At 41.3% G+C, this 16,554-nt stretch overlaps 1 protein-coding gene across 2 annotated transcripts in view; it reads left to right on the top strand.

The window, feature by feature from the left end:
* The window catches only part of Pign (phosphatidylinositol glycan anchor biosynthesis class N), a 113,924-nt gene extending 98,043 nt beyond the window's left edge, over positions 1 to 15,881 (top strand). For both annotated transcript variants that reach the window (XM_013346689.2, XM_026779799.1), the window contains one exon: positions 15,614 to 15,881. In XM_013346689.2, coding sequence (XP_013202143.1) covers positions 15,614 to 15,737 — 124 coding nt within the window. In that variant the 3' untranslated portion in view covers positions 15,738 to 15,881. The remainder of the gene's footprint in view (positions 1 to 15,613) is intronic.
* Positions 15,882 to 16,554: the final 673 nt, after the last annotated feature.

Below are 16,554 nucleotides of genomic sequence, written 5' to 3'. Positions count from 1 at the left end.
ACTTCTCTGTTTTTATGCCAATACCAAGCTGTTTTCAATACTGTAGCTCTGTAATAGAGTTTGAAGTCAGGTAATGCCTCCAGACGATCACCTTTATTTCTATAGCCAAGGTTTTCAGTAGGTCTCCCCAATCAAACCTGATTTTTTATCAAACTTGAAGGAATTCACAGTCTTTTATTTTCTGTGGATTCTCTCTTCCCCAAAGTAATATATTGAATGAATTCCATTTTAAAGTTAAGACACCCCTAAAGTATCTAGACTGGTTTAACTCAGCAGTTTCTTTTACAATCCAGTGTCTCTCAGCACTTGTCATTCACCTATCAGCATTCAAAAAATTCAGACTGAACACAACACCATACAGTATCCAGACTCCCTCCCTACTTCCCATCTTTATGTGGCTTTTTCCTTTAATTACTTTACTCTTTCTTTAAAGACTTTATTATTTTAAACTGTTTATTTTTTCCTATGAATATACCTGTTTTCTTAAGTACCTATATACATTTTTAAACACTCTGTAACCTGTTTAGAGTCTTTTTCCATTTGGACCTGACTTTACTGTGCTTGTTTCTGGCATTTTCTGACCATTTGAGTCAAACCTTAAGCTGCTGAGTGGTGTTGCCTGGCATCTAGCTCCACTCTGCTTTGCTCTGTGAAAGCCGATCTTTACATCCCATGAACCTGACAGAGAGCTGCACCTGACCAGGAGCTGCATTCAACTGCCCCAGATCTAGGAAGCTGGAGCCTGCATTGTGGCAGGCACTGTTATTTAGCCTGGCATTTTTTTACTTAGCCTGCTTGCTGTTAAATGCTCTGCTGTATAGCAGAAACTCCTAAAGAAGCCATATCCTCTTTTTGTTTTTTGAGGGTTTTTTTGTTCCCCCAGCTTTAGCTTTCTCAGGTCCTGTGTGAAAATATGGACCCCACATTGGAATGCCAAATGTAGTAGGCTTTTTTTGAGCCACCAACCAACTCCCAAATCATGGCACAGAGACTTATTATTAATTATGACTGCTTGGACTTAGCTTCTGCTTGTCCCAGTAGCTTTTATAATTTAAGTTAACCTGTTTCTCTTCACCTGTGTTGTGCCTTGGGTCCTTTTACCTTTCTGTGTCTTCTACTTTCATCACTTCCTCAATATTTGGCTAACTGGTGGCTGTCTGGCTGCCTGGCCCTGAGTATCTTTCTCTCTTTCTCCCTTATTCTCTCCTCTTCTTTCCTGATCCTAGAATCCTCCTCCTACTTATTCTCTTTGCCTGTTACCCTTGCCTGATCCCTCTACTGCCTAGCTATATCCTATTTAGCTTGTTATTAGACCAATCAGGTGCCTTAAGCAAGCAAGGTGAAACAGCAACACATCTTTGCATAATTAAATGCAGCATAAACAAATGTAACACAACTTTCCCTAAAGTAATTTTCCACAACACCAGCCCACCTCCTATTTTATCTGACCCACACATTGAGAGAAAAAAAGTCTTTTTATTTTGAGATAACAATTCATTTGTATGTGGTTATAATGAACAATACAGAGAGATGCTGTCTACCCTCCATGCATGCTCACCTATTATAACTTCACACAGAGCCACAGTACCTCAAGGGTATTATTGATGCTGTCAAGAGAGAACATTCCTGTAATATAAAGACCACACCCTTTTCTTCTCAACTCCCATCCCCTCTTAAGTCCTGGTAACCATTGATCTATTTTCTAATTTCACAAATATTCTATAAATGGAATGAGCTGTTTACACTCTATTCTTTGGTCAGATATTCAGGTTCTTCTCTGGTTTGCTTTCTATTGCTGTTGAGACATCCACAGCTGGTTAGTTATTCCCTTGCTGAAAGACATCGTTATTTTTAATCTGGGCTGTGATGAAAACACTGTAAACATTCCTTTGAGCACAGCTGTTTGCTCCCCTGCAGAAGTGTGTGTGTGTGTGTGTGTGTGTGTGTGTGTGTGTGTGTGTGTGTGTTCAGTCTTGATACATTACGGATGTGGTGGTCAGAGGACAAACTTGTAGGAGTCAGTCTTTTCCTACCATGTGGATGCCAAGAATGAAACTCCAGTAGTCAGACTCAGTGGCAAGTACCTTTATCTGCTGAGCCAGATCCCCAGCCCCCAATTCACATATATATTTAAATTTCTGTTGAAACTGAGTCTTTGATGGTGACACATCTCTGAAATCACAACAAACAGGAAAGTCATAAGGTCAGCCTGTGCTGAATAGAGAGCTCTAGGCAATTTGGCCCACATAATTAGATCCTGTTTTAGGAAATCAGAAGGATGAAAATCACATTTTTAACCCATTGGGTGATATGTAAGTATGTTATTTCCAAATGTTAAGAGATTTTTCATACTTAGTTTGATTGTGTTCTGTCAGTAGTCTGTGTCATGCGGTATGATTCAGAAAAGAGGGTCACTCCAGAGGTAATCCAGGCTCTGGGGCAGCAGGGAGAAACAGTCTCAGTGAGCTGAGCCTCCAACAGCCATGCAAAGGTGTATGTGTTGATTGTTACACAGAAGTTGTTTGGGGATAAAACAAGTTGCTCATACCAAAGCCTGATCTAATCTATATGTTTTCTAAAGGGAACCATCTCACCCCTACAGCCTTAGTTCTGAATGTGTACTATTTGTAGTACCCGATAGTGCAAGACACTCCAGATGTGCCGGGACTTTTTGTGACCAAAGTCATGCAAATACTATAAAGTTCCTTCATAGAAACAGCTCTGTAGATAACAGAAAGCAATCATTGTCTTCTACAGTTATTTCTTCACAACCAAAGAAGTTTTAGAAAGCAACTATTCTGCTGTGGGAATTCTGAAGTTTACCTTCTATACAGTGAAAACAACTATTTCATGTTTATCTTAGTTATAATGATTCTACTAATTTATCCTCCTCAATATTGTGGTTAGAGAAATCATCTATATAATTTCAGTTCTTACAAACTTGCTACAGTTGGTGTTATGACAAGATATGGTGTATCTAGCAAGTATGAGAATTACAGACAACCACATTCTGCTGTTCGTGAGAGTGGAGTTATGCTAATAGAGGTTTCTGTCGTACCACTCCCACAGCCGTTCCATCCCAAAGGAAAACACACAAAGGTCTACATTAATTATAAACTGGTAGGCCTATTAGCTCAGGCTTCTTATTAACTCTTACATCTTAAATTAACCCATAATTCTTGTCTGTGTTAGCCACGTGGCTTGGTACGTTTTAGCAGTGAGGCATTCTTCTCTTGCTTCCTCTGTGTCTGGTTGATGATTGCAGACTGACCTTTTCAAAATTCTCCTGTTCTGGTAGCCCTACCTATTCTTTCTGCCTGGCTACTGACCAGTCAGAATTTTATTAAACCAGTACAACTTACAAAACATTACTAGGTATAAGACCATTGTTTTTTTATTGTTCTAGCTAGGACCTCAAGAACTATATTGAATAGATACGGAGAGAGTGTTCCTGATTTCAGTGGAATCTCTGGGAGTTTCTCTCCATTTAGTTTGATGTTGGCTTTTGGCTTGCTGTATATTGCCCTTTATTATGTTTAGGTATGTTCCTTGTTTCCCTGCTCTCCCCAAGACCTTTATCATGAAGGGATGTTGTATTTTGTCAAAAGCTTTTTCGGATCTAATGAGATGATCATGTAGTTTTTATTTTTCAGTTTATATGGTGGATTATGTTGACAGATTTTCATATGTTGAACCATCCCTGCATCTATGGGATGAAGCTGACTTGATCATGGTGGATGATGGTTCTGATGTGTTCTTGGATTCGATTTCACAGTATTGTATTTAGTATTTTTGCACCAATGTTCATGAGTGAGCTTGGTCTGTAATTCTCTTTATTAGTAATATCTTTTTGCTGATGATGTGATAGTTTAACATAAGTGATCCCAAAAATTCTACCAAGGAACTTCAAAGACTCATAAACACTTTCAGTAATGTAGCAGGATATAAGACTAACTCAAAAAAATCAGTAGCCCTCCTGTACACAGATGATAAAAGGGCTGGGAAAGAAATCAGAGTAACAATAACTTTCACAGTAGCCACAAATAGCATAAACTATCTCAGAATAACTCTAACTAAACAAGTGGAAGACTTGTATGACAAGAACTTTAAATCTTTAAAGAAAAAATTGAAGAAGACACCAGAAAGTGGAAAGAGCTCCCATGCTCTTGGGTAGGCAGAATTAACAAGTAAAAATGGCAATCTTACCATAAGTAATCTACAGATTCAATGCAATGCCCATCAAAATCCTGGCAAAATTCTTCACAGACCTCGAATGAACAGTACTCAACTTCATAGGGAAAATCAAAAAACCCAGATTATCCAAAACAATCCTGTACAATAAAAGAACTTCTGGAGGCATCACAGTCTCTGACTTCAAACTCTACTACAGAGCTACAGTACTGAAAACAGCCTGGTATTGGCATAAGAACAGAGAGGAGGACCAATGGAACTGAATAGAAGACCCGGATATTAATCCACACATCTTCGAACACCTGATTTTTAACAAAGAAGCAAAAAATATCAAATTGAAAAAAGAAAGCATATTCAACAAATGATGCTGGCATAACTGGATATCAACATGTAGAAGAATGAAAATAGACCCATATCTATACCATGCACAAAACTCAAGTCCAAATGGATCAAAGACTTCAACATAAAGCCGGCCACACTGAACTTTATAAAAGAGAAAGTGGGAAGTACACTTGAACACATTGACACAGAAGACCACTTCCTAAATATAACCCTAGCAGCACAGACACTGAGAGAAACAACTAATAAATGGGACCCCCCTGAAACTGAAAAGCTTTTGTAAAGCAAAGGACAGGGTCAACAAGACAAAAATGACAGCCTACAAAATGGGAAAAGATCTTCACCAACCCACATCAGACAGAGGTCTGATCTCCAAAATATACAAAGAACTCAAGAAATTGCTCATCAAAACAACACATAATCCAATTAAAAAAAAATGGATTAGAGATCTAAACAGAGAACTCTCAACAGTGGAATCTAAAATATCACTGAAAGACACTTAAGGAAATGTTCAACATCCTTAGTCATCAGAGAAATGCAAATCAAAACAACTCTGAGATTCCATCTTACACTTGTAAAAACAGCCAAGATCAAATCACTGATGACAACTTATGCTAGAGTGGAGAAAAGGGAACACTCCTGCATTGCTGGTGGGAATGCAAGCTGGTACAGCCCCTTTGTATGTCAGTGTGGCGATTTCTCAGAAAATTAGGAAACAACCTTCCTCAAGACCCAGTAATACCACTTTGGGGTATATATCTTAAAGATGCTCAATTGTGCCACAAGACATGTGCTCAACTATGTTCATAAGCAGCATTGTTTGTCATAGCCAGAACCTAGAAACAACCTAAATGCCCCTCTGCCGAAGAATGAATAAGGAAGACGTGGTACATTTACACAATGGAGTACTACACAGCAGAAAAAAATGACATCTTGAATTTGCAGGAAAATGGATGGAGCTAGAAACATTATTTTGAGTGAGGTATCCCAGACACAGAAAGACAATTATCACATGTACTCAATTGTAAGTGTTTTTTAAACATAAAGCAAAGAAAACCAGCCTACAAATCACAATCCCAGAGAACTTAGAATACAATGATGACACTAAGAGAGAGTTACATAGATCTAATCTACATGGGAAGTAGAAAAAAGATAAGATCTCCTGAGTAAATTGGGAGCATGGGGACCTTGGTGGAGGGTTGAAGGAGGGAGAGGAGAGGCAGGCAGGGAGGGATCATAGAAAAATGTAGAGTTCAATAAAAATCAATTAAAACAAAACAAAACAAAAAAGACCATTGTGTCACAGAGTTCTGTAACTGTAAAATGCTGTTGGTCGAGGTGTTGTTGACTTCTGTATCCCTGTTGACTACATTGTGCTCTCCCAGCAAATACTGAGAAAATGATGTCTTCGTTCCCTGGTGTTAATATAGACATTCTTTTGTTTGTGTTTACATGATATACAGCTTGGGCACTCCTAATTTTCAGATCAAGAATGTTCCAAAATCTAAACATTTTGAGGACTGGCATCATGGAAAATTCCATATCTGCAATCAAAACAGGCACACTGAAAATACTGTGGAAAAGTTATCTCCAGGCTGTGTGTATATACAGCAAGTAAATTCTGTACTTAGAATTAGATCCTTTTTTAAAATAGCTCATTTTGTTTATACAAGGGACATGGTCTGTATCCTCTCCATCCTGCTACTTTTCTCCTGCCTTTATCATTGTAATTGCAGTGTCTTATGAATAGCATATGTTTTAGTAAGTTCATATTGCCTCTCAACCATATATTTAGATTATCTTTAATGTGATTAACAACAGCTATGGCTTTAGTTTGTATTATTTTTTGCTACTGTTCTGTCCTGTGTTTTATTTTAACCTTTTCTACTAGTCCATTTATATTGGAGACATATTTATCACATATTTAGCTTCTGCCATCAACTCAACACAGCTGGGAAGAAAGATCCTCAGTTGAGGAATTGTGTCCATTGAATTGGCCTAAGGGCATGCTATTGGGGGCAGTTTAATTGCTAGTTTGTATAGGAAGTACAGCAAACTGTGGGTGGTGCCTTCTGTAGGTGGGTAGACCTGGGTTTGGTAAGACAGCTGAGCAAGCCAGTAAGCAGCATTTCTCCATGGCTTTCTTTGATCTAGTACCTGCCCCTTGATGATGGACTTAAGTTTAAGCTGAAATAAACTCTTCTTTCCTTGGGTTGGTTTTGGTCAGCTACTAGTCAGGGTTCTCTAGAAGAATAGCACCAGTAAGATGAATACATATGTCCATCCGTTAAGGCCGTCAAGACAGTTCTTCATCAAGGCTCCTTGCTCAGGTGACTCTGATCGGTGACTAGTTGACATTAACATCAACTGTAATGGTCACAGTGATGGAGAAGCAAACTAGGACCGCAAGCCTAGTGTACTCATACTTGTGCCTACCAAGGTCATCCTTCACAGTTACAGCTCATTACTTGTTCATTTTCATTACAACTGCAGACATCCTTTTAGTGTAGGTCTGAGGCCTTAAATTCTTCCTTTCATTTGTTTGTTTATTTTTGTCTTTTGTCACCTGAGGCTATCTGGATTTTCTTTCCATCAAGAGAAAGGGTTATTTTCATTGAATTTTGGGTGTGTTTTCTTTCTTCCCAACATCATTTGATAATGGTGTGCCTGTCTGACTTCTAAGTTTTCTGATGAGGTGTGCTTTTATTCAAATATTTTTCCCATACTGACAAGGTGTTATTTCTCTCAGCTGCTTTCAAATTCTGTTTGTTTCCAAACGTTTACTGTGAGTCTGTATAAATTTCTTTAAGTTTCTACTGCATCAAGTCGGCTTACTTTTACAGTCTATTAGATAAATAAATGTCTTCGGCAAGCAGAAGAATTTCACAGCTACTTTTCCTATGAGGATTTTGTTTCTTTCTCTTCTTTTTCCTGCTGCAACTCCAAAGACATAAATGTTAGATCTTGTATCATAGTTTATGGTCTTTGAGGAATGCTCTTTGTTGTGTGTGTATGTTCGAAGTGACTTTATACTTCTATGTCTTTTATCCTTATGTTTGCTGTTGTTTGTTTTTGCTTTTTTTTTTCACTTCCCTTTCAGTTCCACTATTGAGCCCATCTGTTCAGTTTATATGTTGTGTAGTTTTTCTTTTGGGTCTAAAATTTTAATCAGTTCTTTATGGCTTCCTTGCTGAGAATATCTCTTTCCAGGCCCTTCCTAGAATCCTTGAGCTGCCCCTCCTTCTTCTTTCAGACTGCTCTGACACCATGGGGTGAGAGCCACAGGGAGGATGAATAGCATTGAGTGCCCATTACAAACTGGTGAGACTTCAAGTCTAGGTACCCAGCTTTCCCTTTGCTGGGACAGATAGGTGTGTGGCTTCCAGTCTTCATGTAGTACCTGAGAAAACAGAATGGTTAGTATATAACTGTTTTCTGTCTTCCCTGGCTGCCTTTTACCTTGATTAGAGAATGGTCTTGCTAAGCTGATTTTTTTTAATATGGGGAGTTTTGCCTGTGCCTGTTGCATCTGTGCTACCTGCTTCTTTCTTACAATTTAGGTTGGGTTCATTTGAGACAAAGGAAATCCAGGAACTCAGCTGTGGTTTCCAGAACCTGAACCATTCTGCTGCCCCTTTCCTGACACCCAGAATTAACTTGTGCTCAATTGTACTTTATGTCCAGAGTTTTTAGTCTTACTAACCAGAGGGAATGGGAAAGTGTTATGGTTTAAATAAAACGCTGCAGTTCCTCGAGGGGCACAGCGGCAGGCTGCCAGGGCCAGCAGGTCCCAGGAAGCTGTGCAGTGGGTGTGAGATAGAGATGGATAGGCATGCCATGCAGGGGAAAGGAGAAGGGAGAAGAATAGAGAGAGAAAAACAGAGAGAGAGAGAGAGAGAGAGAGAGGGAGGGAGAGGGAGAGGGAGAAAGGGAGGGAGGGAGGGAGGGAGGAACAGAGAAGGAGAGAAGGAAAGGGGAGACAGGAGAGGAGCCATGGCAGCAGCTACCTCTTTGGGAGAGAGACAGAAAGGAAGGAATTTCAGGCTGGAAATGGAAGGAAAATCTGCTTGCCTAGGTAAATGGGGGATGGAGTGGGCGGGGCTTGTCTCTTAAAGGGATAAACAGACCATCTTAATAAAAATAATATAAAGGTGGTAGGTTAAGGGAATTGGTATGGCAGATTCTAAAGCCTGCTTCCTGTTTATTTGTGGGCATCATCTTAGGGGGGAGTACTTGAGAAAGCTGGGTGCTAGTCACATCCTGGGGTAGCTAAGGTTTCTTTGCTCTGTCCGGTGTTTGTGGTATAGAAATGTCTGGTGTCTCTTACACCTGTTTAAGGTATTGACAGATCAGAGGACAAAGTTAAGTTTAGGAAAAAAAAATTAAGGATCAGGGAATTGAGAGGGGTGTATCTGACTGTTTAAGGTGGATCCTTCAACTCACTGGAACTCATAGGAATTTTGGGGGTTGCAAAAACATAAGTTTTAAACAGCAGCGTATTTATATCAAAATTACTGTGACAGATATTTTTGCATAATGAAAACTATGTTTAAGACTATGAAAGGCAGCGTGAGAGAGAATATCTTCTAGAAATTTGTTTGGTTAGGCTGCATCAGAATCTTTGAGAAGGATAAAATTGTACTTGAGTTATTGATTAATAAATGACAAACAACTTACTTGGCTGGCACTTAGAGCTACTCCTCAGGGTCCGCCATGGTTGCTGAGGCTGTATTTGCCTTTTGCTGTTTAGCACAGGGCCTGCCAGGCTCCAAAAGATCCTGTGGGCTAAGAAAGCTGTAGGAAGACAGGCCTACCTTGACCCGAGCAGCTAGACTGTCGATTCCAGCAATTCTGTCCACATCTGGAGATCTTCAGTTTAGATGAAAGGCAGTTTTTCCCAGTGGTCAATGCTTGGCAGTTGAAACAAATTGCGGATGGATGTTGTTTTGTGCCCATTTGTCTTCTGTCTTCTTTGGAGGAAGTAGAGTGCTGCTGTTAGGAGCCAACCTGTCTCTTTTTGTTATGAAAAGTCTTTTAATAATTAAATATTTAAATGCCATATTTCCCAGCTCTCTGAGCAATTGAGGGCTGTTTATCAGGTATAACTACAGTATAGAATCTGTCTGGAGAGCTGGGTCCAAGCTTGACTGTACTGGCTCTCAACAGGTAAACCAGAGTTGAATTAAGAGATTTAAAAGTACACACCAATTTAAAACATGAGACTTATTGCTTTGTAGTCTGGAATGAGATACAATTAATAGACAGTTATAACATTTACAGTAAACACAGGTGTGTTTAAGTTACATGGATGCACATTCGCGCGCGCACACAAACACACACAGAGTGAACAGGAACTGGGTAAAGTGAATGCTTTGGTGGGCCCTACCTGTAACATGAAGGGCCAGGCCTGCTTGTTTGAGTTTTCTGTCCCACCCAGTACCCCCAGCTGTTTAGCCCCAAAGAAAATAACACATAGGTCTCCATAAATTATAAGCTGATTGGCCCATTAGCTCTAGCCTCTCACTGGATGACTCTTACATCTTGATTAACCCATTTTTCTGATCTATGTTAGCCATGTGGCTCAGTACCTTTTTTCAGTGGGGCAGATCACATCCTGCTGGTTCGGTGGTCTGGGCAGGAGTGGGACGAATCAGCTTCCTCCTTCCCAGAATTCTCCTGTTCTCCTTGCATCATTTCTACTTCCTGTTTGGTTTTCCCACCTATATTTCCTGTCTGGCCAATCAGCGTTTTTTTATAACATGATTGACAGAATACAGACAATTCTCCCGCACCACCTACCAAAGGCATGCTGCTTGACAAAACATACAAGCAGGGAATACCTCAGTAAAGATGGCAGGACTTGGTCACCTGACCTGGCTCTCAGTTAAGGTGGCAGTGAAGTCACCTTACATCAGTTAAGATAGCAGTAAGGTCACCTGACCTCAGTCAAAATGGCAGTAGTACATGTTGTATGGAAAAGCCATTATTTTTTGAGCTGTGGGAGTTTTAAACATAATAACAAGAGAGAACTAGAGGCATGATCTGCCTCATTGCCGAATGGCAGGGATAATTTGAGGAAAAGCAGAGCCAGGGGGACACTGGCACAGCATTTACAGGTGCGTGGCTAATAGTTTGAGGGTTTATACCATAGCTGAAACTGTGAAAAGCCACAAAAACAGTGAATGAATACTGTAAGGCCTGTAGGAAAACATCTTTTCTCTAAAGGTGGGGTGTGAATGAAGTCTGACTGGCTCTGGGTCCAGGTGACTCAGAAGCCAAAGGCTAGAGGCCACTCTGAGCCATCTCTCACAGCGGGGACCACTTATAAGTGGTCCAAAAGAAAAGAAAAAGGAGAAAGAAAAATTCAAGGGACCCCCAGTCTCCGAATCAAATGCACCACATAGTGTGTGCAGTGCTAGCACGGGAGGACCAACCCTGGGTCGTCCAATCACGTTTTTAGCTATGGGAAACAACCAGAGATGAGTGTCAGCAAAGGGCTCAACCATGGCCATGAAGGTTGTGGTTGGGAGCTGGAAGGGGAAAACTCACCACCAAAGCCTCTGGTGTGCATAGAGGTCAGTGTTCAGACAGATGGAAGTGCAGAGCTGTTGTAAAGAAACCTGGTCCCCAAGTCCAGCATTCCACATGTCCTCAGCTGGCCCACCTGCAGGTGGGAGAGAACATGGAGAGAGCCTGGCCAAGTCATGAGCACCAAATGTTACCATTTAAATAAAATGCTACGGTTCTCCAGGACACAGCAACAGGCCACAAGGACCAGCGGGTCCCAGGCAGGAAGCCGCGCAGTGGTTGAGAAACAGAGAGGGATAGGCATGCCATGCACAGTGAGGTTAAATATTTATTTAGTTATGAAGGGGAAAGGGGGAAAGAGCAGAGAGAGAGGGAGGGAGGGAGGGAGGGAGGGAGGGAGGGAGGGAGGGAAGGAAGGGAGGAAGGGAGAGGGGGAGTTGGAGAGAGGAGAGGAGCCACAGCTGCAGTTACCTCTTTGGGAGAGAGATGGAAAAGAAAGAAGCTCAGGCTGAAAATGGAAGGAAGATCTGCTTGCCTCGGCGAATGGGGGAAGGAGTGGGTGGGGCTTGTCTCTTAAAGGGACAGGGTAGACCATTACAGAAAGTAAATCAGCTCCATATCTGGAAGTGCTTGCTGGGGTTCTGTTTTGTTCTTTTTTAATGTTTCTGATTTCCTGTTAGTTTATTTTCCCAGTATCTCTATCATAATAAACTTTAGTTACCTTGTTTTGGAAGACTTTAATAGTAAGATTAGTCAATTAGTCACCAGATGCTATATAACAAAACTAATGTTTTAGTCAAATTTGTATTTTGCTATGAGCTTTTCAAAAGTATTACCTTAAAAATTACCATAAAATTTTTATTCCCAGTGCATCTTAATGATGATAATAGTCTTGGAGTTGTTATTTTCATTTTAAAGTAATATAATTGTTAATGATTTTACTAATAGTAGGTAAGAGCTATATTTATTTCAGGTCAAAATAGAAATACACAATCAGAGAAGTTTTAGTATATAAAATTTTCAGCATAATGTCCCATTATCTTATTTCTGTAATGAAAATAAGAGATGTTTAAGCTCTTACTATGTAAACCACTTTTGGGTGGGCTCCTCAGTCTAGGGGTTATAACCCACCTAGCAGTTCAGTTATTCCAGGGTCCCAGAGAGGCACTATCTGGAAGATATGAGCTAGGAGACAAGAAGGAGGCTAAGCTGGGGTTCCTGTCAAAGCCTCCATTTATTAGAGATGGGGTACAGCTTATATAGGGTAAGGAGTTGGGGGGTGGGCACAGGGGCCTGGGCTCTTGCCGCGTGGTTCACGTTGGTCACGTGGTTCACGTTGGTCACGTAGCCAGGAGGTTACCTTCGGTCAGGTCACTGTAGGCCAGGAAGTCACAAGTTGACACACCTAGTTCTCTAGATAGTTTGGAATGTGGGGTGGGTTCCGCTAACAGATAGCTCTCCATTAACAGGCAATTTGGGTGTGGGGTAGGCTCTGTCAATAGAACGATTCTTAACACAATTAGGGGTGTGGGGTTCTCTGCAGACTCCCCAGGGTGATGGTTCCTGCAATAATCCTAGGAGGAAATGGCTCCTGACATTGCTATAGAGTAGATACTGTCACCAGTTAAGGATATGGTTTTGTTTTCTTTCTTTGGTCAGCAGTCTACCGTGAAGCAGGCTGTGTGTCTAAGGCTGTAATCCTTGTTATTGCATTAGTCAATTCGAGTTCTTTATTTTCCCTATTAAATTAACTTTGCAATAAGATCAAACTAGAAAGAACTATAGATAAGAACTTCCGACAGTGTCTTTCCAGAGCAAACCTGGAGACTGTGGTACTCTCCAGCTCCAGGTTCCTACTTAAACACTAACATTGCCACAAGAGAAAGTCTGCACCGAGTGAAAGGCTCTTCCTGGCTCTGTGGGCCCTTGCCTTACAACAGGCTGAAGCTAAATTAATGCCAGCAGCTTAAGGTCTGGAAACCTGCTTATCTGTGGTGTTACTGGGAGAGTGGGAATATCTACTTACCTTTGTCTCTTCATGCTACTGTTCATCCCACCCATGGAGAATAAGACAGCTACCACAGGTTAAAGCCAGATTTGAAGCAAACTTTAAATATGGCTAGGTGGATATGCCAATGCTTTCCCCCTCTCTGATGAAGAACGTAAAACATGCAAGGCTGTTGTTAAAGTTAAGTAGCTAACTGTCACTCTTGGGTATTGAAAACCGGTCAGTTGCGGTGTTTACAGATTAGTTTGGGCAGTGCTGTAGTCACTGTGGGAAGACCCTGTTTTACATACTTCTCAGGGTTCCTTTCCACCATGTGCTGTATGGACTACGTTTTATGTTTAAATAGAAAATTTTGGGTTACTAGTTGAATTATTTGCAGTTTCATCTATAACACCCACCTTAAAAAAAAAAAAAAAAAGCCAGACATGGTGGCATTCATACCTATAATCCCAGAACTCAGGAAGTGGAAACAGGAAAAACTGGGGCTTGCTCAGCCAGCCTAGGTGTATTGGGAGTCCTAGGTTCTGTGAGAGAGAATGTCAAATAATAGTAATAATAATAATAATAATAATAATAATAATAATAATAATAATAAGAAGAAGAAGAAGAAGAAGAAGAAGAAGAAGAAGAAGAAGAAGAAGAAGAAGAAGAAGAAGAAGGTGGTTTGTGAGGAACAATACTGAAATTGACTTCTGGCCACTGCATTCATGCACATACACACCAAAGCAGGGGCAGGATTGAGTATTTGCTACTGCTAATGCATTAAGATTGAATAATTTTAGTTGAATCTGTTAATCTTCTTTCTTTTGCCAAAAGCCTGGGAGATGGTGTCTTTGATTGTGAGATTCATAAAGGGATGAATCCTTTTTACATCATTGAATTTAGCGTTGAATAACATTTTTTTCTTTCTTAATGACTGGGAATTTTGCCAAAGCACTTGGAACATGAGTAGTCTATGGATAAAATACAGTCCAAATGTTGTAGTGAGAAAACGGCTTGTGTAAAACATGAGATCAGTTTCTCTGGTGGCGAAGCATGAGCACTAGTTACAATGGTAAAAATAAACTCTGTGGTTCCCTGAGTGGCCCCTGGGCCACAAAGGGCACTGGATTCCAGGCAGGGAGCCATGTTACGGGTGAGAGACCTCGGGGGGACAGCCAGTCCCATGAGGAGCCGCAGCCTTGGCAGGTGAGAGAAGAAGGATAGGCACGCCTACAGAGTGAGGTTGGATATCTATTTAGTGGGTTATGGAAAGGAAGGGGATGGGAGGAAGAGAGAAGGGAGAAGAGCAGAGAGAAGCAGAGAGAGAGAAAAACACAGAGGGGGGAAAGGGAGAGGAGTCGGGAGAAGGGACAGAGGCAGAAGCTGCCTCTGAGAGAGAGATAGAAAGGAAGAGACTTGGGCTGCAAGCAGGAAGATCTTCCTGCCTCAGCTGATGGGGGAGTGGGCGGGGCTTGTCTCTTAAAGGGACAGGACAGACCATTATGCTAGTGATGTTTCAAAGGCCTTTTTTATAATGTCCTGTATTGCCAACTTCCCAGGCATTGTGTTCTTCCCTATTTCAGTAGGAGGATTATGTTATTAGGGTTTTTAAATAATATATAAGTAATATGCACATGTTTTATTCATACATTTCTAGTTAAGTATTGTTTTTTATGGTATTATCTGTTTTGAATGTGGGCAGGGGCAGTTCATGCTTCCTTGACTTGAGGAAGCCTGATGTCAACACAGGGTATCTTCCTCTATTTCTCTCCACTTTAGCCTTTGAGGCACAGTCTCCTCGTGAAGCTAGGTGAATGAACAAAGAGAAATAACAAAGGAAGGCCATGACTGCTCCTAGGTCTGGTGGAGGAGGAGGTTTACTGTAGATAAAAGAGAAAGCATAGTCAGAGGCAGAGATCTGGGAGAGCCCAGAGTAAACATGGCCATGATCAGGACGTGAGGAAAGGGGTGAGGGAAAGGGGACAGACAGCCAAGGGATCAGGAAAGTAAAGGACAGACAAAAGGGCCAGGTAACCAAAATGTCTGGATTATATAGGGAAGAGCCTCTGGGGAAAAGACAGCCCAGCCCCTGGACTGGAGAGTTCAATGTGGAGGTTGGATGGAGTACATCAGCTATGCCCTGTAACAGTTAGGGAGGGATGCTGGGAAAATCTGGTGGCCAAGTTCACTTTGATATGTTGAAATGGCACCCCAGGTGGCTATTTATTCCGGGTTTGAGAGCTAACACTGAGGTTTATCAATTAGCTGGACTGGCTGGCCTGCAGCAACCTGGGATCCTCTGATCTTTACCCCCAGCATAGGAATGGCAGGCATATGCTGCCATGTCTGGCTTTTTACATGCATGCTGAGAATCTGAACTCAGGTTAGCTTAGGAAACAGTTCACTGAGCCACCCCCCTGGCTTCTGGTGTCTGCTTTTTAAATCATTGGTACTTTTTATAATTCTATGCATTTTTTGTAATCCTTTGCTTTGTACGTCCATTTAAAATTTTCTCAAAAATTGTAGAGATCTTGTGCTTTTCTCATAAGTTCTTTCCTTTTGCAGCATCAGCCACTATGTGATTGTCATGTCCATGACCATCTTTCTGGTATTTCTTAATGGCCTGGCACAGTTGCTCACAACAAAGAAACTCCAATTGTATGGCAAATCCAAAAGGCATCTCCTGTGATGTTAGTAAAGCCACCAGCCAACATCTGCATCCTGATTCTCCTTAAAGAAAAATCCTACCAAGGAGTCAAGAAGATGGATATTGGACCAGAGAGATGGCTCAGTGGGTAAAAGTACTTGTTCCACAGGCTGACATGAGTTTGATCCCTGGAATCCACGCTGGAAGGAGAAAACAGCTCCCAGAAGTTATCCTTTGACCTCCATGTACATGCTATGCCACACAGACACACACACAGACACACACACAGACACACACACACACTGCATTTATAAAAGATGCATACTAATGCATATCCCCTTTAGAGACTGTTTCACCTGGAACTCTGGATTTACAGGTGGTCTGACATAATGGAGCTTCCTTTTTCTTTCTGTTAACACATAGAATAACAGGTTTCTTTAGGACATTGCCAAGAAGCTTCTTTTCTCTCTAGCTTTTGCAGGGTTGAAATAATGATTGTACCTTAGAACAGTGTAAAGCATCCTTCATTTTCATTTTTTTCTTATTTTATCTGGCAGCTTTTTTGCAGTAATGTTTGAGAGCACCTGCCACCCTTTGCTCTTCACAGTGCAACTTCACGGACACCCAAAGGAGCTCACGCCCCTGTGGGGATGGTACTGACACTCTCCAAAGTCATCACAGTGGACGGACTGAATGGAAGTCACCTGTTAGGACAGATGGCTGTCAGCCCCAGCACTGGGCTGCTTTTGTGGGAGCTCTGACTGCCCGAGCATGTGCTGAGTAAGACAGGTGGTGGAAAGCTCTCTGCTCAGCTTTGCCCTTTCTGTGTCCTCAGTAAGTTGGCCTCACTCTGCTGCTT

Source organism: Microtus ochrogaster, chromosome 6, assembly GCF_000317375.1.
Source record: "Microtus ochrogaster isolate Prairie Vole_2 chromosome 6, MicOch1.0, whole genome shotgun sequence".
NCBI classification, from domain to species: Eukaryota; Metazoa; Chordata; class Mammalia; order Rodentia; family Cricetidae; genus Microtus; species Microtus ochrogaster.
This window is presented reverse-complemented; position numbering and strand designations above follow the sequence as displayed.